A 26648-nucleotide genomic window follows, 5' to 3' on the forward strand; every position below is an offset into this window, starting at 1 on the left:
AGTCTTTTTGTGGGGAAAGAGAATGATCATGTCATAAATTTGATGAAAGGGGGCACATGTGACTGTTCTGTATTAACTGAAGCAAGGAGGAGGTAGGAAATTAAAGGGAAAATAGTGTCAAATCAGATATTCTTAACCAAAATATGTGGGTTTCCATTATCAGATTAGAAAATTTTAGATTATTGGTTGTTATTGTTCTGCATTTGAAAAAGTCAATTCTTATGACACAAGAAATACAAAAGATCTGAGGAACTAACAGTTTTAAATTTTGCTAAAGATATAATTCAGAGTAACTTAAAGTTGACTTCAAATGAGCTAACTATGGAGCCTCCTAAAGTAGTGATATTGGCAAATCCCAGGTATTGTGAGCAGAGTGTCTGCTGTTCATCCTGGGAAAAAATCATGGCAGTGTGCTATGAAAAGCAGTTATCTAATTATTAAGGTGTGCCAGTGTAGTATTTCTGACTCTTTCAGAAAACAGTAATCAGAAAAAAAAAATGAGCTTATTCAATATTGTAAATTCAGCAGATAAACGTAACTAGTGTTGTGGTACATATCAATTTATTTCAGAAGTCTAAGTTGGCTTTGTACAACATTTTAAGTTATGCAATTTACAAAATAAATGCAGGACTTGGTTTTAAAATCATTTAAATCAAGTATCTTGCAGACAAAAGAAAGATGTTCCTGTGCGACATTGTTTGAATATTTAATGGCCTACTGCTGTAATATATCTCAGCTCTTTGACAGTAGCAAATACTGCTCTACAGCAGGGCACCTCCATACCCAATACATTCTTTATCCAGATAACCACATGGAGCAATCTAACTCCTTTCCACAATTTGACAAACAAAGCATAATTAATAGTCAAAAACAGCCACACAGTTTAAGACCAGTGTGATCATAATCTGACTGCACAGAGCGTATTTTCAAAAATTCCATTTAGACCAAAAAACATGAAAAGACTATAAGGAATATATTTCACAAACCTCTTGAGAAGAGTTGTGGCTAAATAGAGACTTGGAACTATAAGCAAAGAAACTGCCTTCTGCTGCTTTTTCTTGTGTTCAGGGCACTAGGAGGCTAAAAATAAATAGGTTGCTTTCCAATGGAAACAACTTGCCAGATCTGGACTACTACCAAGTAGCTCGTGTATAAAGGAATTACATGATAAAATATTGCTGGGGAAGAGAGCAGAGGGCACAGTTGCAATTGTGTACACCTGGTGCGTCACTGTACACAAAGGCCTCTGTAATACCTATGAAATTTGCTATTGGGGTGCTCTTTTTTTATGCTGAACTGCAACACAAGTGCTTCAGATGTTCAAGTTCATTACATAAATGGAGTGGCACAGTATGGCCATGGCAAAAGAAAAGTGCACATACTCAAACTGAGATGGGTCACTGGAGTTATGTGACTTTTGACAGTGTAAAGAAAAAACTGAATAGAGCAATGAACAATGATCAGATTACCAGCACAAGCCTGCTGCTTGTGTCAAAAGAAATGAAATCAAAAGGGCTGAATGCTGGAAAATTTGTGCAATGCAAATTCTGCTTAACTGAATTTTGCTTCAGAAAGTAATTTAATTTCTTTGTATAATATCAACAGTATTTTAGAGGGTTAGCACCTTTTTGAAAGCGCCATGCCTAAAAAGCCTTTGAAGAAATTAGTGCAACCAACTGAGTAGCTCAGTTCTACACCATCATAAGAATTCAGATTTTTTTTTTTTTTTTTTTTTTTTTTTTTTTTTTTAGGATGCTTGCTTTGGAAAGACCTTCTGAAACAGGGAAAGTATAGGAAGAAAACTGGAGAAAACCAACTAGTGGTTATGTGCATAACTAGCTCTGGAAGGGCAGAGAGAAAAAAAAATGCTGCATAGGTTAAAACTGCTCCACTTCAGAACTGTTCTGTTGGAAATACCTTGTGTATTGCCTGTAAATATTGCTGTGTTACTATGCCTTCAGTTTGATGCTTCTTTTCGTAGTGTGATGGCAGCAAGAGAAGCATTCAATGTATTTCAGCCTTCATGGCACCACAGAAAGCCCTAGAGAATATAATCTCAAAGACTCAGAACTGAAAAATAGGAAACTAAAGGAAACACAATCAAATTTTTTTGTCCTTACACCACGTTTGTATTTCATTACAAAATACTAGGAATATGTAAAGGCAGTTGTTAATATAGTAATACATAAGGTAATTCTAAATTCGATTTTTAGAAATATTAAAAATCAGTTTCTCTTTTGGAGGTGCTGAAACTTGGTATATGCTAGAACTAGCCTACACTGCACTTCATGCCAACCATCACAACTGAAAGCAGCATAACGAACGCTGCATTCAGCTAATGCTGTAACACAAATTAGGAAAGACAGTCCCGCTCTTTGGTAACATTACGTGGAGACCAAATTACTCCAGGTTCTGATGTCCACAAACGCACACCGCGACAGCCCCCTTAAGTGTCGATTCGTGCGAATGTGCGCCACAGGTCCTGCAAGGCGCGTACACAAACTGTTACCAGGAAAAGAGAAGGCGAAAACGCGCCTGCACCAACAGGCAGCATGAGACATGTCTGCCCAGGACGACCGACTGCGGAGGCTTTTCTGTCCAACATGTAGGAACCGAAGAGCCTGGCACATCGGGAGCTGCAGGAATCTGCCCTGGGCCGACGGCGCACAGGACAGATTAACAAGCAGGTTGTATAATGCGGGCTGCACCGAGGAGGGGGGTGGCAGCTGCTCTCCGAAGACAAAAGGCCACATCATCACACACGCACTAGTCACACCATGTGTGTCTTCAGCCAGGGTCTTGCGGGAAAACCCGCGGAGCCTCCCGGCCGCCCTCCATCCGCCTTCCCCTGGGCCCAGGCACGCCCGTCAGGCGCACGGCCGGGACCGCGGCTTGCACCGGGCGCCTTGCGTATTGCGGCCTCCGACTCCAGCGAGGGTACCGGGGACAGCCCCGGCCCGGCCACGAGGGCGGGTTCCGCTGAGGGGACCCCTCCGGAGCCTGTCCAGCGGGGCCGCCGGCGCACCTCAGTCCCAGCCCGGCCCAGGGGCCCGCGGCCCTGCCCCACCCCCGACCCCTCCCGCCCGGCGCCTGCGCAGCGCGCGCGCTCCCGCCCGCCCCCACCCCTTCCCTCCAACAGCGCCGTCACGTGAGCGGCCGGGCCGGCGCGCCGGACGCCGCGGGGGCGCGCACCGGCGGGCAGCGGGCACGCGGCCACCACCGGGCCGGGCCGAGCCGGGCGCGACCACCTGGGCGGGGGCAGCCCGCGCGCGCCCCCGCGGAGCTGCGCGCGCCTGCGTCCGTCCCTCCCTTTGGCGCGGCCGCCGCGTCCCTTCCCCCGCGGCCGCGGGGCAGCGCTGGGCGGCGGAGCGGGTGAGTTTTTGCGGGCTGCGGCAGCGACGGGGCAGGCGGGGAGGGCAGGAGCGGGAGTGGAGGACCCCGCTGTGCTGCGCGGCCTCCCCCAGCCTTCTCCGGGCCGGGCAGGGCTGGGCCGGGCCTGCGGCGGCAGAGCCGCGGCCTGTGCTGGCCAGGCCCGGCCGGGTGGCGAGGGGCGGCCCGGCGGGACGCGGCTGCTTCCACCGCGGGGCCGCGGCACGGGCTGTGCGCGGAGGCGGCGCCACCGCTGGCTCTTGTGCGCAGGCGACCTGCGGTCCGGCCGCGGGCCCCGGCGGCGCTCCCCGGGGGTGCTCCCCGCCCGCCCCGCTCTGCCCAGGTGCGGCCCCGCGGCCCCGGCGCGGTGGTTGCGGAGGCTGCAGCCCGCGGGCCCCGGGCCGGCCGGGCCCGGCCACCTGACATGGCGCTCTGGCCCGGCCTCGCTGCCTGCGGCGGCCGCTCCCGCCGGTCCGTGCGGGACCCTGCCGCAGGCTCCTTGCCCGGAGTCGTGTTGCTGCCGAGAGCTCTCCCGCACCGCCTTCCCTGCCCTGCAGTTGCTACGTGTCGATCCTTCTACGTTTGTCTCTTCTTACCCTTTGAGCCGCCGATGTCTTGTCCTCTATTAACGAGAGAAACAATCACCAATTTAGACCTTGCTCTTGTTGCTCTTGGTCTGACCTGTTCCGGGCGCCTCCTCCCGTCTTTTAAACTTAGCATCACCAACAATTTCAGTGTTCAACTCCTGTGTATAGTACCCACTGTAGGAAGTGCAGGAGAAAATGTGGTCATCAGCAGTGCTGTGGGATTCAGTGGCCTGGTGGTATTTCCAGATCCTAATCTGGGATGAGGTGCTGTTTCTGGGACAGTGCATTTATTGCTTGCTACTGGGATGCACGTAACAACTTTCAGGCTTTAGAAGAGGCGTCGTTCATGTGATTGTGATTGTTCATTCTGTATAGTGTGCACAAGGGAGACCTGTTAGAGCCGTGCGGGGAGCGTTTGGATGAAGAGCACTCTGCGGCATAGTTTAAAGTAGTAAAAATAGCCTATGGAGTGAAGCGTAAAAACCAGTAAGGAAAGGAAGGAATAGGGAGGTGACAGCAGCTATACCATGCAAATTGTAGTTGTGGTGTCTTTTATGTAGTTGTTAATTCATTATGCAATTTCTATGCATTTGCTTTTATCAAAATGAATATTAGCATCACTAAACAGTGGAAATATTTTAGGATTAAATGTAAGGATGGTAAACATATGGCATCTCTTTAGCACCACTAATTCATGGTTTGTTTTGCTTAATAAATTAATCTGTTGTGGTTTGGGACACAGTGTAAGGGAGCCTTGAAAACATGGGGTTTTATATTTCTTGGGGCAATTCCACTTCTGTTTACACTTAGTGCATGTCCTGCAGTGAAACTCTTTTTTATTCCGTAACAAGCAGCTTCTGCTTCTAATTTCTGTAGTTGGGTTTAAAGATTATGCATATAAATGTGGAGTTGTGAATACCTATATTTTTTTTTCAGCTATTCTTGCCTGTTACTCAGTCATTCAGTTTTTATGTGCCTTTTACATTTGCAAACTGAAAGGGTACCTAACTACAAACCATGTTGGCTAGATTTAATTCAGCATATTAGCTGAGGTAATTCAACACAGTGGTAAGGTGCTTTATGGAAAACAGAAACTCTAAAAATTCTAATCCACTGTATTTCTACAACCTCTTTCTTAAAAAGAGGCTTACCTCTGCTACTTGTGTTGTGCTCAGAGTTGAGCTGATGAATTTCTTCAGTTGTTATTTTAATTTTTTTCCATTAATTTTTTGTAGTCAACCTAAATATTGCTAAATACAAGCTTTAAGGGGAGAGCCATATTATATTGGAAGCTTTTTTTATAGTAAGGGCATATTTTTGGAAGGTAATGCTGGTAGCAGTAATACAGTTCACTGAATTGGGGTATGAGAGTTCATTTTATAAAAGCAGAAAGTGAAAGATACAGACAGCTTATTGGGTGGTGTCAATATAGCTACATGATGGATGGCATATTTCTATGAAAAACTTCTCAAGGCTTAGCCATTAAGCTTTTAACTATTGCTAATAAAAATGCCAACAAACAAACCCTAATTCTAATAAATGTTTCCAAGTGAATCTTTATGAGACACCAACAAATGCGAAAGGTATTGCAAATGAAAATATTCGCTCCGGTGACTGACAAATAATCAGTGTAACCTGCTACACAGTTCAGCATTTTTTACTATGTTCCAGCTGAAAATACTTGAAACAAGTATTGAGAAACCTGAGGTTGGAAGAGTTCAAGAGAATAGCAGTAGTGGTAGAAATACAATCTCTCCTCATCTTTTTATTTTCAGTGAAATATCTCTTGGTAGCGAACTTGCTAATTCCCAAGGTATATACAGCAATGGAGAGACTCATAAAATTATTTATGGTCTTTGATTATAACTAATTTTTGTGGTATTCAGGAGTATTCATTGTTGGGACAGTCTAGCGAAGGAACATGTAGTACTTAATGTTTCACAATGTAAAAAATTTGCCTTTTACATTTACATACTCCACATTTCACATTGTGAAGGTGTTTTTTGACGTAACACAACTTTTAGTGCAGCACTGTGTGCCTCTTCAAGTTATGAAGTAAGGGTGAGAGAGGTATTTTTTTTTAACATAACTGTTAAGATGATTTTCAATGATACAATTTGATATTTTATGATTAAGAAAAGGTTTCTCTATTCTTTCTGCATTTCTTTGTCTTCTAATTAAATAATATTTTTAATTTACTTTTCTGTTCACTGAGGTACACAGTGATGTACAGTTATGACTGGTGAATGAGTTATGAGTAGGGAAGGTTTAACAAAGCAAGTATCTTGAGCTATCTGCTCTCTTAAATACCATGATAGCAAGTAGTAAGATATCTGCCCTGTCATTGAGGGGAGCAGCACATAACTTTAGATTCTAGATAGATTTTGGGAGATGATTATTATTATGTCTGTTGAGATTTTAGTAGCAAGGGGTTTGTGTCAGTTGATGTCTGAAGATTTCAGAGTGAGGTAAACAGAAAGATAGTATAGAAGAGCTTCTTAAAATTAACGAAATGCTCAGATTTACATTTCTTGTTTTTTAGTCTTTAGCGGGGCTTTGTTTTGATGCCATTAAAAGGTAGATCTTAAATTTTAAATGAGGGATTAAATTAATAAATAATAAGTAGGGGATTTACACAAGGGAACAGGTGTTGTATGGATACCTAATGGGTAGATGTTTCAGTGTATTAGTTTGTCAGCAAAGTGTACCTGGCCCTCCTTTACATCAGTATTGATGATTCAGATAAACCTATTTGCATACATGTTCCTGTTAGGCAGGTTTTTGCTAGTGTCCTGGTTTTTGGCAGATAAGTGAACGAGGAAGGTCAAATTTGATGATGCCCAAAGATTAAAGCTAAGTAAACCATATTCTATACAAGTGTTACATCTGCCTTTTTTTTTTTTTTGACAAAGAATGCTGAAATCTTCTTTTAACCATTCCAGACATGTTTTTGTGGCTAGATGGCTGTTCATATTCTCATATGAACATTGCTTGTTCTGTCAGAAATATTTTGTGAGTTAATTTAATTGTTGGAGACTGCCCCAGATGATGGGATTTGAGCCAAAATAAACCAGAGTAGAAAGCACATTGGTGTGAGTGTTGTAAACTCACCAAAAAGTTGTCAAGTTGATATCTTGTTACTGATGCTGCCTCTGATGCACTGTCTGATATTGATTTTTCTCTTTAATCCCATGATGTGTTTGGGCTGTGAACGCTATTGGATAAAATCTCTTGCTACAGAAGACGTGGGTCTCTGTTCTGGCTTTTGATGCTGTAATATCCATAATGCATGCAGCTTCTGGTGCCTAAAGCATGGCAACATGGACACATGGCAACTTAGCCTTAATTTTCAATTAGATACTTGAGAGCTTAAACTTTAAAGTTTGTGTAGGAGGAAGGAGGAGGATGGTAGTAAAACATGCATCAGGGCTTTGAAGTAACAGTTTGGTAGGTGGGTTTTAAGTGTCAAGGTATCAGTGAGCCCATGGGGTGGTCTGACATCACAGCTCCTGTGAACAAAGGTAGACATTTCATACCCTGGGTCCCTTTTGGGTTCAGTAGTCACTACACAGCGTGAGCAAGGTTGTTTTTTTTTTTTTTTTTTAAGCTGCTTGTGTTACTACCTAATTGCATGCTAATTAAGATGCAGTTCCCCTCTTTTGATGAAAAGTTTTTGTCAGTTTTTGTTACTTACTGATTCTTCTGTAACAGTGCTGAGTCAGATTTTCCCATTTGTTTTGACATCTAAGGTGATAGTCATCCAAATAGCTTGTTCCTTTCTTTTAGTCTCCTTCCAGAGTTTACTACTTGAGAAATAAATATAATATGGATCTTTTTAATGGAGTCTATTAGAGTTGTTAGCAACTAGTGCTTGCTGTTGGTCATTTGGTGTGCATAAGCACAAGGTCCAGAGACCAGGTCTTGTATTTTGAATGTTGCAATGTCTCCCACATAGTGCAGTCAATAACTAGATGTACAAAAGCTTTTAAAAGCACTAGACAGATTCAGCGAATTGGAAGTGACAGACACTATTCAAAAAAGTACTTTGAGGCGATGGAAGGAATTGTAGTATTGCTGTGCTATCTTCAGCAGTTTCAGACTCACTTATTCATGCATGTCAATAAAGTAGATAGGCTATTCAACATCTAGGATTCTGAATATTCTAAATAAGCAGTGTAAGGTTGGTTTTTTTCTTTCCTTCTTTAAATTTCCTCAGGTTTTTGCCTATCTTTGTTCCTAATTCAGGCAATTCTTTTTTGATAAAATTGCTTTGTAGAAATGTTTTTTTTAAGTCCAACTTCTGAGGACTTTCATAAACCAGATTTATTTTTAAATTGACAATTATTAAACATACATAAACTTCTGTTTTGTATTACTAACTTTAAAATATAAGCTAAAATATGAAAGTCAAGTTTAAAAGGTAAACTGATACAATAAACTCACCCCCTGGCCAGAGAGGGAAGGAAAGAGAGTAATTACAGTGAAGCCTAACAATTTGCTTTGTAAAATAAATGATGTGTGAGTACTGTAAAAAAATGAACAAAATGAATGTAAAGGAAAATAAGGAAAAAATATCAAGACAAATGTATCTAACATATATCCAAATATGTAGTTGAAAAATTAAACTTTAACATGCTGCTGTTTAAGGGAGACTTAGTTTAAAATGCAGTCAAGAGTATGCTTGGCTGTCTGTCAGCTGAAAAACACAAGGAATGCTTAGTGGTAAATACAGATTGTGATCACCCCTGCCTGAGGTGGATTTTAGATAAGATAATAGAAAGATGCAGTTGGAGATCTCCACTAAATTATTTTTCTCTGTTGTGATTAAGAAAATAATATAACAGGAACTGAAGTTATTCTTTGCCTCTTTCATAGACAAACTAAGCAGTGAAAAAGCTTAAAGATGTACAACATCTCTTGTCCAGTTTCTATTCTTCCTTCCCTTCTAAGATTAGTTTGGAAGATATGCTTGTTTGAGATCTGAGTTTCTTTTCTTAGCAAGTGATCATTCTGACTATTTAACTTTTAATTTTAAAAAGTTATGTAGGAGTGTTAAAGATGTAATGAAAATGTGGTATAGGGGGAGAAGATAAAAATCTGCTGTGGCAGATTATACAGCGTGTTTATTTCATACCAGATTTGTTGGGATTTGAGGCAATATTATGGCATACCTGGCATAATAAATTTAATTCAACAGTGGAAGAAATTATTTATTTTAAACTGAAAGACTCAGACTGTAGAAGGAAACAATGTTGAGAGCATGAAGAAATTTTATGGTAAACATAATGTGGAGGAAATTCCAGAAGTCATATTTCACTGTAGTGCTTTCTAACAGGGTTGTTTATAGTGTTGGATCACTTAATGACAGATATTGGTTGGTGAGTTACTTTTTAATTGTTGCAATGTTACTTCTGTAATTGTTGCTTCTGTTTTTGCAGTGGAGGGGCTGATAGAAATAAATAATTTTTGAAGGTGTAAGAGAAATGTATTCAGTGAACTGAGGAAAATGCTCTCTATACTTCAGGCTTTTCTTGATGGTGAGCTCTTCTTTTAGCCAGACTCCTCCTGTAAGTTGCTGCGCTGTAACAGTCTCAGTACGTGCTCTGATGCTCCAGGAGCCAGTGGGTGGGAGAAGTTTAACAGAGCCTGACTAGGACTTGCTCCTTCGCCTCATTTATGAACACTCCTCACTGGTTTTGTGTGCATAATACTTTTCATATTCATATTCTGTCTGATTAGCTACCCAGCGGGAAAGCCCTTGTGAATTGCTGTGCGATGGGAGTGCGCTTGGTATGTACGCGTCTGCTGGGAGCCTTGCCGAGGCACTGGCCACCAGGGTTCGAGGGGAGGACACAGCTGTGTTCCAGTGAAGTAACACATTCTTCCTTTGAGGGGTTAGGATTATCTTTGGAAATAAGTGAGCATGAAAATCTTAACTGTGATTTTACCTGTACCTCTGGCTATTTTTCCTGATGTTCAAAGTGTTTCAAATGCAAAATAAACCATTCTAAATCCATACATTGAATGTATTGTGCAGGGGAAGATTTTTTTTTTTCTTGCAGCAACTGTTTTTAACAGCTGTCTATCTAAGGAAGTTTATCTTTCATCCTCAGTCTCACAAATTTTACACTTCTTATGACAGGTAATCTAGTAATGTTAGAAATAACTTATTTTAAAATAGCTTGGTAGTGTACCAATTATGAAAATAATCACAGAGTAGTTTTTTGAACTAGGTAAAGCAAAATTTTGATTTTAGATATTTTGCTGGCATAAACTTTGTATTTTAAAAATGGTAGAACAAGTTCTTTAAGATTAGATTTTGTGGTAGTAGTATTTTTATGCAAGGCCCCTGAGTTTTTGATGCAAAATTTGGGTAGAACTTATACTTCATCATGGACTCATGCTCTAGGAATAAAGTTTTCAGTAAAATTCCTCTTGAATTTTCTTTGCTAGCTACTTCGGTCTCGCTGAAGGTGTTTGTGGCCACTGCATGTATAGCTGCTTTGACAGTTAGTTCTCAGTGCTTTTAGTGTTCTGAATGGCTGCATGGTAGTCTTAAAAAAACTGTGGGTATCTTTTTCTTCATCACATCGCTGAAGACAAGTTCATTTCTGTCAGGGATTTTTGTAGCAAGAGCTTTGCTTCTTAACATTGCTTTTTATGAAGTGGTCATCACTGCTTTGGGAACCACAATATTTGAGTAACAAATATATAAATGTTCTCCTATCCAGAAAAAAAGCTTGGGATATGTTATTGTGTCTTCAAAGCCTTTGCCACTTTTTAATGTTGGATGCAAACACTTTCTTGCATTCTCACAATATGTAGGTGTTCTATTGCAGTGTCACTGACACTTGTTAATGTCAGGGTTCACCATAATTTTATCCTAAAGAGATTTATCCTGCGTCTGTTACTCTTGTGCTCATGTAATGCTAATATGAAAAAGTCTGTCATTACAGGAAGGTACTTTAAAGTACTGTATTGGGGTATTTGTAATTATTTTCTTACTTTGAGCCACTGCATCTCTTGTAGGGTATCCTACAAGTAGTGTAGTATCAGATTGTTGTAACTACGTGGTATAATAATAAAAACAGATTATACAGTGCAGCATAGTACTTACTCCATTAGTTTGCTTCTTCATTTGTTGCCAGATTTGGTACTTCAGAAACCATGTTGGCTGTTATAGGTGCTAGTTGGTGTGGTGTATATGTAGATGCACTGCGTTGCTTAATAAAAACAGTCAATTTTTTTTTATGAGACTGCTTTCAAATTACGACTTGCTTCTGAAGTCTGTTATCTCTTTACTAAATGCATGTGATTTAGCCAAACTTTCCTTCTTTCTGGCTGCTTGGTCAGTAGGATCTTGTGTATTAGACAGCTTTGTTGTGGTTAGTGTGTAGAAATTTGAAAGATACCATGCTCTGTAGAGACACAGTTCTATACCTGACCATTGCTTTCTTCTGACCTGATGTATGGAAGAAGGAAGAAAGACTGTCATGTTTGAAAATAAAACCCCAACTACCCAAAACCCAACAAAACCCCAAAACCTAAGAAACCCCACCCGAACAAAATGAAACACCGTTTGTGTTAAAACCTGTAGTTTTTGTAAATTTGTGAAATTGAATGCTCAAATAAGGTTGAAATTGTAGAATAGCCCTTACATGTATCTGGCTAGGATATTCCTAGTTGATAGCTAAAACAGCAATGCCCCGTTAATGTGTCTAAGGAAGCACGCTTAATGTTCTATTAAACATGAGTAAGTACTGGATTTATTTGTGGCAGGTTGCTGGAATAGCCATCTAGAAAGTAATTCAAGCACCACAAACTCCAATTCTCACTTGTCATTTTCCTTTAATTAGTGTGTTCATTCTAAAAAAATAATTGTCTCGTGAGTGGAGAATGATGAAAGAAGGAGCAGGAAAGTATTTGTGTCCTTTTGCTTTTTCCAAAAGCTTTAACAGCCTTGCGCACCAGAACCCGGCCTTTCAGACTAGCCTGTATGCTGAATTAAGCCAGGCAGTACTGTACTACTCCATTTTCGTACCTGTCTGATCATATTTATTATAGTTATCTTTCTCCACTTCGAGGATATGCTAAAGCAAAACTTCAAGGAAGTGTATTGCTGACTTTTTTCCATTTTTAGTTTCCATGTTCAGTTATACATACTTATTAGTTAAGTCTTTGCTTCAGTAGTTGCACTTCTGCTGCATTGCAAAGAAGATCAAGAAAATAAAGAATTGCTTCTAAAATGCAGTTGCTGTCTTGTATACAATTCCTTAGGTAGACTTCTAGAAGTTCACCTAAACTTCTTCAAAATTGAAGTTTCGAAAGGCTCCTCCTTTTGATGCCAGCTCAGAATTCTCATGTACTTGATTAAGATCAGATTTTTGTATAAAATTTATGTAATTTTATTGATTGTATTAATCAATGAAAAATAACAGCAATAAAACCTTGCTGTTTTAAAATACTAACTTGCTATGAAGTACCTGGTAGTTGCTCTTTGAACAGAAATACAGTTCTTCTCAGTAGTACACCATATTATACCTGCCATATGTACCAGTAGTATGGCAGGCTCTGGAACCTTCTCAGCTGGAAGCTGAGTAGAAGCTGACCTCACATTTGTATGTTCAAAAAGAAGAAAGTCATGCTCACAGTACTGCTGTCTCCAGGTTCACTTGTTCTTGATATTTTCCTCCTCTGGTGTCCTACCTGCTTGGGCTGGTTAAGATTTAAATAAATTTTAGAAAGAAGCTGTTTAGTTACCTTTGTTATTCCCACTCTGTAGAAGTGTCAGCATTCGGATGCTGATAGAGGAGATTAGCATGGAATTTTTTTAAAAAATAATTAGGGAATTGATTTTTAGTTATGTAGTGGGCCATACTAAGCTGTAAGCAAATTTTTTTGTTTCTATAATTCTTAAATACCTTAAGCATTCTTTATAAAACACAACAGCCAAAAATTTGCTGGTGTCTTAGGTGTTTTACAATTTGTAGCTTTTTTTCTTATGGTATTTTTCTTGTCTTTCTATAGGGCTGAAAGACACACAGGAGTCTTCATGGATATAGTTGATACATTTAACCATTTAATTCCTACTGAACAATTAGATGATGCCCTATTTCTAGAATCCAACCTGGAGAATGAAGTCTGTGAGGATTTTAGTACAAGTCAAAATGTCTTAGAGGATTCGCTGAAGAACATGCTCAGCGATAAGGATCCTATGCTAGGATCTGCAAGTGCCCAGTTCTCTTTGCCTGTTTTGGATAGCAATGACCCCAATTTCCAGATGCCTTGTACTACAGGTAAATCTTACAATTTTTTAAGATTACAGTTTAAAATACAGTTTCTCTCTAGTACCAACCCTTTTTCATAACATAGAAATAATAAGTTGGGATTTCTGTCGCCTTGCTGCCCTTTTTCAATGCACTTCATACATGCCTGGCATGTAAACTGTGTGCAGGTCTTTTTAATTTTGTAGTGTAATAATAGAGGAAAGCTCCTTACATGGATCAGAAATAGCCTAGGCTTTGTCTGTCAGCTACTCCCAATGAAAGTCAAGATTTGTTTAGTGTAGGTACTGTGCCTGATAACTGAAGTCACTTAAAAACTTTGGTTTTAAGGTTGGCTTAAAAACCCCCATATTTCTGGATTAGCAATAGGATAAGGAGAGTTGTACAAATTACTGCTCTGACCTCAGAGTTATTCTGTTAGTGCTAGGCCTTTTGGTACTGAGCTGGTTCTGGATTCTGTGTGTTTTGCTTTGGTTGGCTTCAAGACCCTGGAATGATAATAAAATTCTTTTTTTACCGTTTGGAATACCTGATTCGGGAACAATTTAGAGCAAGGTTTTAAAAAAAATAATATCAGGATTTATTGAGTAATTTTAAAAGATAAAAAAAGAGATGATCCAATCCCTAAAATTATTAGTATTTATGAAGAGTTGGAATAATTATACTGAATTTGATGCTAGAGACAAAAATATACCCAATTCTTAGTAGTGTTTTTTACTTGACTAGAAGTTTAAAAAGCATAATTTTTTAGCTTCATTACTAGAAGTGTTGTAGATTAATGCTGTTACATGATTATATCAATATTTAATTTCATTGAGTAAGTTCTTTGAACTGTTTCTGAAAATCTTTATAATTTCCTTATATAATATGTATTTTGCTGTTACTAATAGACTAAATTTTCACCCTCACTAAGTTAGGTGGTATTACATAGTGGGAAACTGTAAATCAAAGATGATATTAATTAAGGCAATAAAAAAGTGAGCCATCAAACCAAAACAAGATATTTGGGTTTTTTTTCCTACTTCAGAAGAATAATTTGAGGCCATATTTAATGCTTTTGTGTACTCTAGCAATAGTCTGTATTCCTACGCATTCTTCTCTGTAACCTGCTAAACAAAAATCGTATCCCTCTTAATATGCATAAGACCATATAATGTACACAACTAAACCAAATTCCTCCTCACTTGCAAATTCTTTTGTTATATTGCATCCTGTGCATCCTCCAGGAAACCTGTACTGCATTTAAAATTCTTGAATTAACTCATAGGGTACAGCTGGATATTTTGGAAGGTATGGAGAAATTTTCAGGTGCTTCCTGGCATGTGTTTGTCCTGAAAGTGATCAGTAGTGAAATAATTAATATTATTATTAATTAAATAATAAAAATTATTTTAAGGTCCTTAAAAATAGTTGAGCTAATGCATTTATTTGGGGGCTGCTATTTCAGGCTGTCAGAAGACTAAGGGATTCAAAGCTGATTTGATTTATGCTGAATTTATGAATTTAATATTTTGTTTTTAAATCTGAAGCACCAGTAGAGCTACATGTCAGTAAAGAAATTAAAATGTGTAATTTGGAATTAATATAGGTATCCAAAAGAACATGAAATGTTCTTGTTGTTGCTTGTTCTTTGTAGGTCTTGATAAGAACTGTCCTTATTCTGACATGGTAGGACGGCAGTATGTGCTTAAAATTTTTTAGTTAAGAATAATGAGTATCAGTTCGAAGTATGGTTTCTTTGCTTGTCTTTTTTCCTTGAAAGTTCATATAGCTGTGATTTATTTGATTTGTCTGACACTGTTGGTGATCTAACACTGTTGATGTAGTCTGCTGGTAAGAATGTGGTTATTCAAGATGGTAGTACCCTTCTTATGAATTATGCCATGGAAAAGCTATTTTTCCTAGTTTAGGTGGAAGCTTATCTGTACACCAAGTTCAGTTTGTCTAAAAAGTAAAAAAGCATAACTCTCCTGATAAAACTTGCTTTAATATATTCTATATTTTGCATAACCCATGCCTAGACTATTAAACAGTTTAAGAAAAGGAACAAAGTGCTCATGCAACCTCTTTCAGTGATTTACCACCCTCATAATAAAAGAGTTCTCCCTTCCGTCCAATCTGAAGCTACTCTTTTTTTAGTTTAAAACCATTACCCTTGTCCTGTCACTACAGACCATACTAAAAAGTCTGTGCTTATAAGCCTCTTTTAAGTATTAAAAGGCTGCAATGAGGTGTCTACGTATTCTCCAGGCCAAACAGCCCCAACTCTGCCAGCCTTTCTTCAAAGAACAGGTGCTCCAGCCATCCAGTCATTTTTGTGGCCTCCTCTGGACACGCCTCACCAGGTCCATGCCTTTTTTGTACTGAGTGTCTCAGTCAGTAGTACTGGTATATGACAAATAGAAGGACTGTGACAATGGATGTTTGTTGCCTATCTGTTGATAGTCAGAACTATATCAGTACCAATAAAGCAGTCTCATGTTTATCTCTTGGCCTGAATCCAGATTGTGCTGGATTGAGATAGTTTCTTTGGTTAGATGACAAAGTTGGTCAGACAAATACCAGCAGAAACCAAAGACAGAACAGATCAAACTTGCCGAGCTTGCTTTATAATTGCCACTGAGTAACAGAATGGGGTTAGAGTAATAATATGAGCTTATCTTTTCAGCTTTGATTGAATAATTACATATTTAGAGAAGAGAATGAGATACTTTGTGGGTGATCCTGGTTATAGCTTTGAGCAGAGGTAGACATAACTCTATGACTCTCACAAGCTGAGTAGGGTAGAGGTCAAATTATGCTGAAATCCTTTTAGAATGTGTTAGTGAAGGATGACTGCTAAGCTATAAAGATGTAGTTAGGTTGCTGGTTTATGGAGCTAGACTGAGGAGAATGATGGTCTTACAGCATGATTAAGAAATTCTACTACCTCTGTGAATCAAGGTACAAACTATCCACGTCTTATTCACTGCAGCTCATGGGAGCTTAGCAGTTATGGAGAGCTCTTCCTGAGCTGAAGTAGGTATCAGCAGAAAGACATTGTGTCGATAGTAGAAATTGATCTACCTGCTCTCCTTGCCAGTTAAAGGACAGAACTGGACAAAATGAAACTTTTGAGAAGTAAATAAAATCCAAATTCTTGAAGCAATCAGAAGTGTCCCACATCATGTTTTAGGTGCCTCTCTGCTTCTTGTTGTTGGTTTGATTGGGTGGTGGTTCCTACAAGCTGTGCATGACCAATGTAGAAAATTATATTGTGTAGAACACCTCTTTGCCATCTTAAATGTTTGAGTAGTGTGGAAGCATGCTTTTGGGGTTGTGTTGATTTTTTTTTTTTAACCTTATTGAGCAATTCATTGATAAGAAGTGGAAACTCTGAAGTTTAGACTAAGACAGAACTCTTTTAAGAGCAACACACTTATTTCAACTTTGAATGGTACCCTAGTGATAGGTTTTCTGTTTTGTTCTGTTCTTGCTGGAAGACATGCTGGAAGCTTATCCACCTGTGAACATAGCAGGTCATACTGGTTGCATGCCAGTGAGCTAAATAACTTAGCACTCATACTAAATTGGTAATTCTTGGTAAATCAAATTGGTAATCGCAAACAGTGTAGGTTTTCAGGATGTCATTTGCTAGGGTAGTTTGATTTGTTATAATACAGGGAATGGAATTTTAGTTGCATATCATCTGGAGACATTTCTAGATTTCATATTAAAATCAAGCTTTTAACTAATTTAGTTTATGGGTATGTTTATCAAATCATGTACTTACCATAAATGATAAGGAAGACTGATGCTGTAAGAATCACAAAATGTACAAAATGTGTTAGGGACATCTTTTTAATTGCCCTTTTTCTTCTGTCCCTCTGGATTGCTGCTGGGAAAGTGTTTCCCTAAAGTGCAGCCTGCTTTTTCTAGTTTTAGCCTGTGTTTTCATGAGTGTTGTTAAAAGCAGCATTACCTCTGCTAAAATCATTATTACCTACTGAATCTTTGAAGCCAAACCAATTTTTCTGACTACAAATACTCTTTTCTTTAGCTGGCGTGATGCCTGGCTGTGTTAGGCATTTCGGGCTCTTTTCACTAAAGCCAAATGTACATGTATTTTTCCTCATACATTTGAAGTAATTTTGAATGTAACTTTGAGATTCCAGAATTTGGTTTACGGTTGTTTCTCTCAGTTTTCTTACCTCTTTATGCCTTCCTTCTTCCAAGCTGTCCATATGAACAGCTACACAGTGATTTATGACCAAGGCAGTAACTTTTCTGTATAAAATTTAAATTTACTTTATTGGTGTTGAGAACCTGGAGAATATTTATTTTGTGCCTTTTTCTGTTTGTGGGTGGCAAACTACCTATATTCCCCAGCATAGGTCCTTCTGAAGTATTTAGTTATGCCTTTGAATCAGTTTCATGAGTGAAAAGAGGTTGGATCTGTACTAAGATTTGCAAAGCAGTTTAGATTAGCTCTCTGATTTGTAAATACATGAAGACTCCCTTCTTAATAAAATTAATTAATTTACATTAAAGTGCTTGGTTTGATGTGGTGTTTTTACTTTGTTATTGAAATTTGTTTTTCTGCTCCTTATTTCCAATGTAACAGGCTTGTGTCACTAAAGAACCACTGTTCAGTAGGCTTGTGATGTAGCTCCATCTTTTTAATAAAATGGGCATGCAGTCCTCTGTCAAGATACATGCTATATTAAATTTATTTATCCTAGCTGATTTTCATATGTCTTTATTGTAAAGACTGTAAAATTACCTCTTAACAACACAGACATTAATGGAGAGTGGGAGCAAGTATTTAGTTAATATTTCATGTTACTTACTGTGATTCTTTTCTTGCACTGGACAGTCAGTTCAAGGTATTTCGAGGCAAAGTCTCAGTTCAATGGGTTACAGGCAAACTTTGGTAAAACAATTGGAGTTAGGTGTTTCCTTATGTAAGTTACCTCATCAGTCACGTAATTTCTCTTGAAAATATATCTTTTTTGAACAGAAAGTATTCTTAATCCTGTTTCTTGAACATATGCATCACAAATGTCAATAGGAAAAAGGTTTCTCATAGAAAGTATACCATCCTCATTTACAATCTTGAGACTTACTGACAAAGTATCACTGTCTTTATATGTTTTGTTGTTTCACTGGAGTTTGTTAGCTCTTCAGAAGGCTTACCTCCACGTGTTAGTTACTGCTTTAGACTGTAACTGTTCTTTTCATTGAAGAATTGTGTTACATCTCTGTGTTGTTATTCCCATGTAATGCAGAAATTTTACAATGTTCAACCATTTCCATATAATCTGTGATGCTTATATGGAATCTACTGTGGATTTGCACATTCCTGCCATTAGTATGATTCAGCTGGACATAGCGTTTTACAGCAGTGCAAAGCAGGATGTTCTGTTTGGTGTGGTTACCTAAGCAAAAGAAATCCAGGGCTAACATCTACAGAGAAGAAGTTTATTTCTACACTTGATATTTACCTTGGTCAGTGTGTCAAAAAACCTGAGTGTTTGCCTTAGTTGTGGCTGAAAATAACGGAGGAAAGTCTTATGTTAATAAAAGTAAAGATTTATAAACGTTCGGGGTGTTTCCTTCTCTATACCTCCTCTTTCACCAGAAAGTAAGTCTTGTTGTCTTAAGTTTTACATGGCCAAAAAATTAAAAAATGGTCATTGCTTTTGTTTTAGCATAGGAAAAACATTGCTTTAAATTTGCAAGTAGACTGTTTTTACTGAATGTTGTTCTATTATGGTATAACATATAAAAAGTGAGTCAGTAGTACAAACCAGCAGTTTGGAAGTTTAGATACTTTGCAAGTAATGGAGAAACTCAAAATAGTAAGGTGACGGTCAGTGGTGCCTTTTCCAGTATAAATATGTTGAATGTGACTTGTACTTTTCTTATTTGCAGTCTGTTCAGTTGTACACTGGTGTACAACTCTTCTATTCAGATAAGTTTTTTCTTTATTCCTTTTTGATTTTTTCCTATTTTATTTTTTAAATTTCTATACTTAATGCTGAGATAATTTTTAGATATTTATTACTAAGATCATCTCTGTTTTTTTTGTTCTTTCTGATTTTGCTTTTGTTGGTTTACCTTTCCTAGGGTTGTTTCTTTACCTCCACTTCTCCTTCATAATTTACTTTTGTTGGTTTACCTTTCCTAGGGTTGTTTCTTTACCTCCACTTCTCCTTCATAATTTACTTTCTTAGTCTTCTCTCTATCTATTGCTGTTCTGTGTCATTTTTCTCTTCCCAGCAGGGTCTGTGTGGAATGCTCCTCATCAGGGGCCTCATGAGACTGTTTTTTACTAGCTGAGTTGTAGCTCAGGTGGTTTGAAATTAGCAAGATTCTGTGCTTCAATTCCTCTGTAAAATTAAAGCTACAGCACAGGGTCTTGTAAGTATGAAAATACTTTAATTCTAATATTTCACACTGTCTGTCAATAATGGACTGAATGTGTCTCTTGTTATTAGTAAAGGAGGTTGTAGAAATTCCATAACTTGAGCAAGAACGTTGTAAAGCCCAAGACTAATGTCAGTCCTTTAATATGCTCCAGTTGTTTCAGAAGCTGTCCTAGTAGTTCTTATTTTTGATGCTGTCTTCAATAGTTTAGTTCTACACAGAAAGAACAGAATTGGATGTGAAAGGAGTCTCTTTTGTCACAGTCTGTTCCCAAAAGCCAGTTTCGTGTTTTGCAGGAACACTATGAAAACACAAATACCAAAGTGCAGAGCTACTGGGAGGATATAATCTTTGAGAACAAGAGAACGGGCAGCTGCAGTTAGAGTGAGGGTCCTTCTCATTCAGGTTTCCATCGTAGACAATGGCCAGTATTAGATATTTGCTGGGAAAATAATGTCTAATAGGGCAGTTACAATGTAATTTTTTTGCTAGTGTGTCCGGTATGTAGCTTATAGCTAATAAGTGATTAAGGAACGCTCTTGAGTGGAGTAAGACCAAATTTATCAGCCTCATGCACCTTGCATGTGATGTCTGTATGTTTGTAAACACACACAGATATAAAGGTGGCTCTGTGGATTGGAGAGTGGAGGCGGACAGTAATTTCCTCAAACACTTTTCCTTGTAAATGGTATTTACAATGCAGTAACTAAAAATAATGGTTAAAATAAAATAAATGACCATAAATTGTTAGCTTAAGAAGTTCCTAGCTTTTAGCTTCTGGCATCCATCTGATTACAGAGGTTCAGAATGCTGAGTGCCTGGTGCCATGATCAGCCTTCCTTAAGAGGCTGATAAAAATCTTTCAAATATTTGAAATTCTAACATGTTGCTTGGTTACTTTATTTTTCATTGATTTTTTAAAATTGCGGTAATATCAGACTTGAGAAGGACCAGGAGTTGACAGATTTTCTAAGCTGGTCCAAAAATTCTAACAATTTTTAACTTCTTGCTTTTTTACTTTTCTGATCGATGTGTTATTTTATATAATTTTTAAGTAAGCAATATTTAGAAATTTTTAGATATCTTATATGTCATGTGAGTTTATCTTAAAAATGCTTCAAGGTTGTGTCTTAGTAGTGAAAAACAGGCATACTTGATTGTTTGGAGTCTCTGTTACATTTGTTAGACCTTCCTACGTGTTTTGTAAAGTCACTTGGGTGTTTGGCTTGATCTCACAAATTTTGCATCCCATGGGGACCATTAATCACACATAGGATCTTTAAATAGGAGAGGCTACCACTGCAAGAACCGAATTTAGAGCAAGTGAGGAGAATGGCTGGTGTAGTGACCTGACTGCCTCTTAGGAAACCTGTTTTCAGGAGCAACCTCTGGGACCTTTCTCAGGTTAGTGGAGGATAGGAGTGACAATGACAATGTTCCCTGTCTCTCCTGGGAGGTTAAGTGCTTACTGTACTTAAAGCTCTTCCAAAAAGACATTACAGGCACAGATATGTTGTATGGGTGGGGCTGAGAGTTTTAAAATGGTATCCTGTCAGAAAACTGTGATTATTACACTCTGCACTTCTGGATCAGCTCTTTTTGCTGTTTACCTTTCTTCACTTTTTCTTAGGTGGGAAGGGACAGTGAGGGGCAGCTGATCCTCTAAGACTGGGGATCTTCCTGTGGCATAAAAACCCCAAAAAAATGTGAGTCCACAAAAAAGCTATGAGGACTATCTACAGAAGTTTTAAGCTGTGGGTAGCTTCTTCTACACTGAAACTGCCTCACATGTGAATTTTCTGTCCTTTATTTCTTAATTTTTTTTCTCTTTTGTTGGATTTTAGATTGCAAATTTATTTATTTTTTAATGTCTCTTCCCGTGTCTTGCTTAGCATTACAGTTGCAACACTTGTTGATCATTTTAAGTTTGAGGCTCTTTCTTGTTTGTTTGTTTTTTCCAGTTATTGGTCTTGATGATACTATGGATGAAGAAGGAGTTAAAGAGAGTGGTAATGACACCATTGATGATGATGAGCTTGCTTTACCTAATAGGAGTTTGAGAAGCCGTGCTGAAGAAGCATCAGTCACATCACCAAGGAAATCACCACGTTTAATGGCACAAGGTGATTATAGATTGTGTTTGTACATTCGAAGTAAATCAAATCTTTAAAATCCCACCCCTAACATTTATAAATTTAACTTGGCTGTGTGAATTCCAATATAGAAACCTCCTTTTTCATACACTGCAGCTAGAAGCTGGCATCCATAGGGTATGAGTGGATTAGAATTCCTCTTTAATAAATATTTAGTGGTTTTATTATGGTCATAAAACTAATTTTTGAGATTTTGATTGTTTTACCTACATTAGATTAATAGTATGGTACAAAAGCATGGTGGAGTTGCAAAACAGCATTGGAATATTAGGTTAGCATGTCTCTATTTCCAATTAAAGTTTTGATTCTATTTTTATTTGCATATCCTCTTTTTACTTTAAATTAGTTTATAGTAATTACAGTTAGAAAGTCTTTAATCAAAATATCTCAAGGTACTTAATATAAAATATTTTAATTCTTTGTGTTAGCTAATTTATTATAGTTACGGGTTTTCTAATTTGTTGAACTGGAGTTATTTACTGCTCTGCTTTTGTCCCCTATAGAGCAGTTGAGTTAAAAAGATAAAATTATTTAATATGTCAATCAGAATTTAAATAGAAGCCTGTGGTACAAAGCTGGTGATTATGCTGTTTAGAAAGCCACTGGAATGGTTACTTGTTTAGAAAATATGAAAGTTGTCATCAGGTGAGAATGTGACTGGATCTCAGATTTGTAGACTGTTCTCTAAAATATTTTTAATCTCCAGTTATATTTCTAATCACAATATAGCTTGTGCAATTTTTGTTTGAGGTAGAAAAGTAGAGTTAGTTTTGATTGTCTTTTGATCATTGTTCGTGTTTTGTATGTACTACTTAGAAATTTCATTGCTTTTAGAATAATGGGATTTTACTTCCAAACTATGCCAGTATAAAATTGAAATGCAAGTAATTTAGTTTTGGGGGAGGTTTTTAAGTTGAGTAAAAAACTAAATTTTAAGTCCTCTTTGTATCCAGTAAGCTAAATTGGGGTAAGTCACTTTTGTTGTAGGCAAATCTTGTATTTGCAAAAAGAAGGAAGCAGGATAGCTAAGAGATTTTCTTTTTCCCTTCCTAGAACCAGTACGGAGTCTGCGGCAGAGCACGCTAGCTAAGCGTTCAAATGTTGCTCCTCCTCTTAATACTAAGAAATCATCTGTAAAAAGTGGATCTACTCAAAAAAATGGACAGAAACAAGAGAGAAGTCCAGTTAAAGAGACAGATGTTGCTGCACGCTTGAAAACGGAGCAGCCTAGAGAGGTTAGGCGTAGTACAAGACGATCAGGACAGGTGGAAGGAACAGCAGCAGCAGTAACAGCATCCCAGAGTAATACAAAATGTTTGCCTGGTCCTGAAGATGGGAAAGAAATAAAGTCTGAAACCCCTGAGCAGGCAAAAGTTGAAGAAACATCCCAAGAGTTAAGTTGTGCTAATTTAACAGAACCCTGTTCTCCTTCTCCTGGGGAAGCAAAGGAAATAGTAGAGGTTGCAATGAACCCTGACTCTGGGAGTGCAGAGTCAGTTTGTTCGGCATCTGCAGATACTGTAGTGATTCCAGTTAAAAATGAAACCAGTGATGTGATTGATTCAGTGGGCTTGGAAAATTCTTCAGAAGAAAAGACTGATAATAAAGCAGAGAAGAAAGCAGAACAACATAATCAAATTGAAGTAACTGGAAAAGATAATGATTCATCTAGTGCTTGCGTGAATACAGATGGAATTAGTGAAACCTCTTCAAATTTATCCAGCTCTATGAAAGAGGGGGTTGATTGCAGTTCAGGTTCCCACAGTATGGAAGTTCTTGATGAAAATACATTGTCAGTAAAGGAATGTGTAACAGAAGCTGGAGGTGATGACAAGGGCATGGAGAAAACTGAAACTCCATCTGAGAAAGTATTGGACAGTACAGACTGTGATAATGAAGACCTGAAAAGCAAAGAGTTTACTTCTGCTGACCCAGGAAATAGCATTTTAGAAAGCACTGTTGTTGACCAGTCAAGCCAAAATGTACAGCAGCAGATCGTCAGTACTAAAGTAGAAGGCCCAGAGGCATCAAAATTTCAGGATGATGAGAAACAAATTGGTATTTCAACAAAATGTGAAAAGAGCATTAGGCCCCGGAATAGTAAATCTGTAGTACAGAATAAACAAAATCTGGCTGCTGGTACTCGGCAGAAATCAGGCTCAGTGCAACAAGAAATGACACGGTCAAGAACAAGAGCTGGTGTTGCTGTTTCGGGCCTTCACAGTCCCTCTTCAGCAAGTCTGAAGCGAAATGCGGATGAGCAAGAGAGTCATCAGCATCCAAGTAACCCAGTTAAAATAAGAAAGAAACAATCTGATATGAGTTTGAAAGAAAAGAGTAGCATTTCAGGGGTGACTGTAAAAAAACAGACCAACACAAAGCTAAAGAAAATACCCCGAGTCCAGGCTTCTGGGCAAGCCCAGAAGTCATCAGTTCAAAAAGCAAGTGAGAAATCTCCTACTCATCAAAGCTGTTCTAAAGATACCCACCACTCTGTGCATTCATTGTCAGGTCATGTTTCACATCCTGGTCAGAAGCAAGCCAGCAAACACCAACTTGCAACTGGGCTAAAAGCAAATAACTCTACAAAGGAAGAGGCAGAGACTAAAGATCCCTCTGTTGTAGAACATCTGAAGGAGGATGATAAGGAAAAAAACAAGTCAAAAAGAAATGATAGGAATCTCCAACCTCGCCAGAGAAGAAGTAGCAAAAGTCTTTCACTTGATGAACCTCCGTTGTTCATTCCAGATAACATTTCAACTGTTAAAAAGGAAGGCTTGGAACATACCTCTGCTAGTGAAAGCAGACATATTTGGGTGCCCAGCAAACAGTGTGGCTTTTGCAAAAAGCCACATGGCAACAGGTGTGTGTGGCAGTGTGTTTTAGGAATTTATTACTGGTCTTGGAAGGTAGTATTTTTCCTTCCACCAAATGATTTATGCTGCTCATGCCAAAACAAAGTTCTAGTCTGGCAATACAAGTCTGTGTATCATACAGTTAATTTCCTTTGCACTCATACACTTTTTTTGATCATATAAACAGAGCATTAGAAACTACTTTGGCCCAAAAGTTTGAATACAAATGTTTTATTACATGAGTACATATTTTGATGATTGTATAATTCTTCTATGCTGTTTAATTATGCACTTTAAGCTTGACTTTTTTTCATAGAAAAAAAATTAGGTATCTGTATTCCAGGTTGTCATTTCCTTCTTTCCAGAAACCTCTTAAGTGGAAGGATCACCATCAACCAAAAAAAAATCAAATAGTTGCTTTCATGTGACTTTTATCTGGTATAGGTCCAATTCTAATAGAAGAGATACAGAGATTTTTTTCACTTTGTGTAATCAGTGCCCTGAGGTTTCATGTAACTGTAATTAAGTAATTGCCAGGGAGGAGAGAAGGAAGAATATGAAAAACTTCCACGTGGGCATATCTGAAATTGCCTTTAAACTTAGTAGTGCGTTGCATCTGAAGTTGATAATATCCCTCTGTGGCAAAACTTGTTCTACAGAGTTAGCTGAAAAAGACCATTGGATTTCACTAATGATCTATTAGTCTAAGAATAAGAATTCTTTTATTACACATACTGTGTTTTAATATTAAAGTATTTTTTGTTGCTATTCTACATGCTAGCCTAGTTTTTGTTTTTTAATGGTAAATTGAAGATATTTGTGATTAGCTTATGTGAGGGAAAGTTTTAATAGTAATTTTTGGTGATTGTGCTTTAGAACTCCATACATCAGAGTGAAATATGGAACAATTACCTTTGTCACCTGAGGAGGTTTTTTTGCCATTTGTTTGTATCTAAGAAGCCCTTCTGAGCTTTGACTCATTGTGTCATATTTGAAAAACAAATACATGAAAATTCATTTACTGTACAGCTACAGTAACGGCATCATTGTGGCCTCCTAAAAGAATTGATAAGAGGTTTGCTCTGCCTTATTGCTGAAGATTACCTGATTGAAGGGGTGCTCAAATTTAGTTCCATGTGTTTTTTGGTTTTTTTTTAAATTCCTTTATTTTTAAGACTCATATAATCTGTGTCTTTGTAAGAGTGTTTAATTTTAAGCAGGTTACATCTCCTTAGTTTTTTTCATCTTAGGTATTACCATGACAGTAAAACTGTATGAGTAGCCTGTATTTCAGTGAATTGTTTACATCCCAAAAGGCTTTTATTTTTCTGGATAAAAAAAATGCTTCTGTAGATATTTTTAAAGCAAAATATGATATTTGGAATTTAAACTACTTGATAGCTGTTAAAAATGCATCTTTGACTTGAACTTGTGCTATATTCTTTCTGTTTTTGTTAATATTTTAGGCATTCTGTGGTTTAGTTTTTTTTTCAATGTCTTGTTAGAGTTCAGAAAGTCTTGATTTTTATTACTAAATGGGGCTAACCAGTGTGGGAAGATGTGGCAGTGAGTCAGTTAAATCTACTTATTTTAGTTTATAAAGTCAAAGTAGTGTTACAGAAGATATAGGGATACACAGCAATATAAGATTAAGTTCAACAAACCCAGTTTTGCATTGCCAGTTCTTACTGCTGCCAGAAGAATAATATAGTGTATGAATCACCAGCTGAGGTTGGATTCAGACAGCCCGTGAGTTACCACAGATGGTAATTATGGGTATCATCAGTGTTGTAATGTCAGTCTTTAGTGTTTTAGGGTTTTTGTATTGGAATTGTGTTATTTTTTTATGTCTGCATTGCAAAACTGTTGACACAACCAGTGCTTTCAGCAGAAGGTAATCAGATTTGCTAAATGTAGAAAGATTTTTAGTACATGAACACAGAATTTTTGTATATAAAACAAAAAGAGAGAGAGAGACACAGTAGTGGAGTA

The 26648-nt window shown here is 38.0% G+C and overlaps 1 protein-coding gene across 8 annotated transcripts in view; it reads left to right on the plus strand.

Moving 5' to 3' along the window:
- Nucleotides 1-2117: 2117 nt before the first annotated feature.
- The window catches only part of PHF3 (PHD finger protein 3), a 49607-nt gene continuing 25076 nt past the window's right edge, over nt 2118-26648 (plus strand). Inside the window, exons 1-5 of one of the 8 annotated variants that reach the window (XM_038131828.1) lie at nt 3148-3372; nt 20936-21052; nt 21279-21354; nt 21610-21771; nt 22855-24664. In XM_038131828.1, the coding sequence (XP_037987756.1) occupies nt 21630-21771; nt 22855-24664 (1952 nt within the window). In that variant the 5' untranslated portion in view covers nt 3148-3372; nt 20936-21052; nt 21279-21354; nt 21610-21629. Of the gene's footprint in view, nt 2688-3147; nt 3373-12983; nt 13253-20935; nt 21053-21278; nt 21355-21609; nt 21772-22854; nt 24665-26648 lie in introns of those variants that run through there. The other 7 variants (XM_038131822.1, XM_038131823.1, XM_038131825.1 and 4 more) reach the window with 7 other exon arrangements.

This window comes from Motacilla alba, chromosome 3, assembly GCF_015832195.1.
Source record: "Motacilla alba alba isolate MOTALB_02 chromosome 3, Motacilla_alba_V1.0_pri, whole genome shotgun sequence".
Taxonomy (NCBI): domain Eukaryota; kingdom Metazoa; phylum Chordata; class Aves; order Passeriformes; family Motacillidae; genus Motacilla; species Motacilla alba.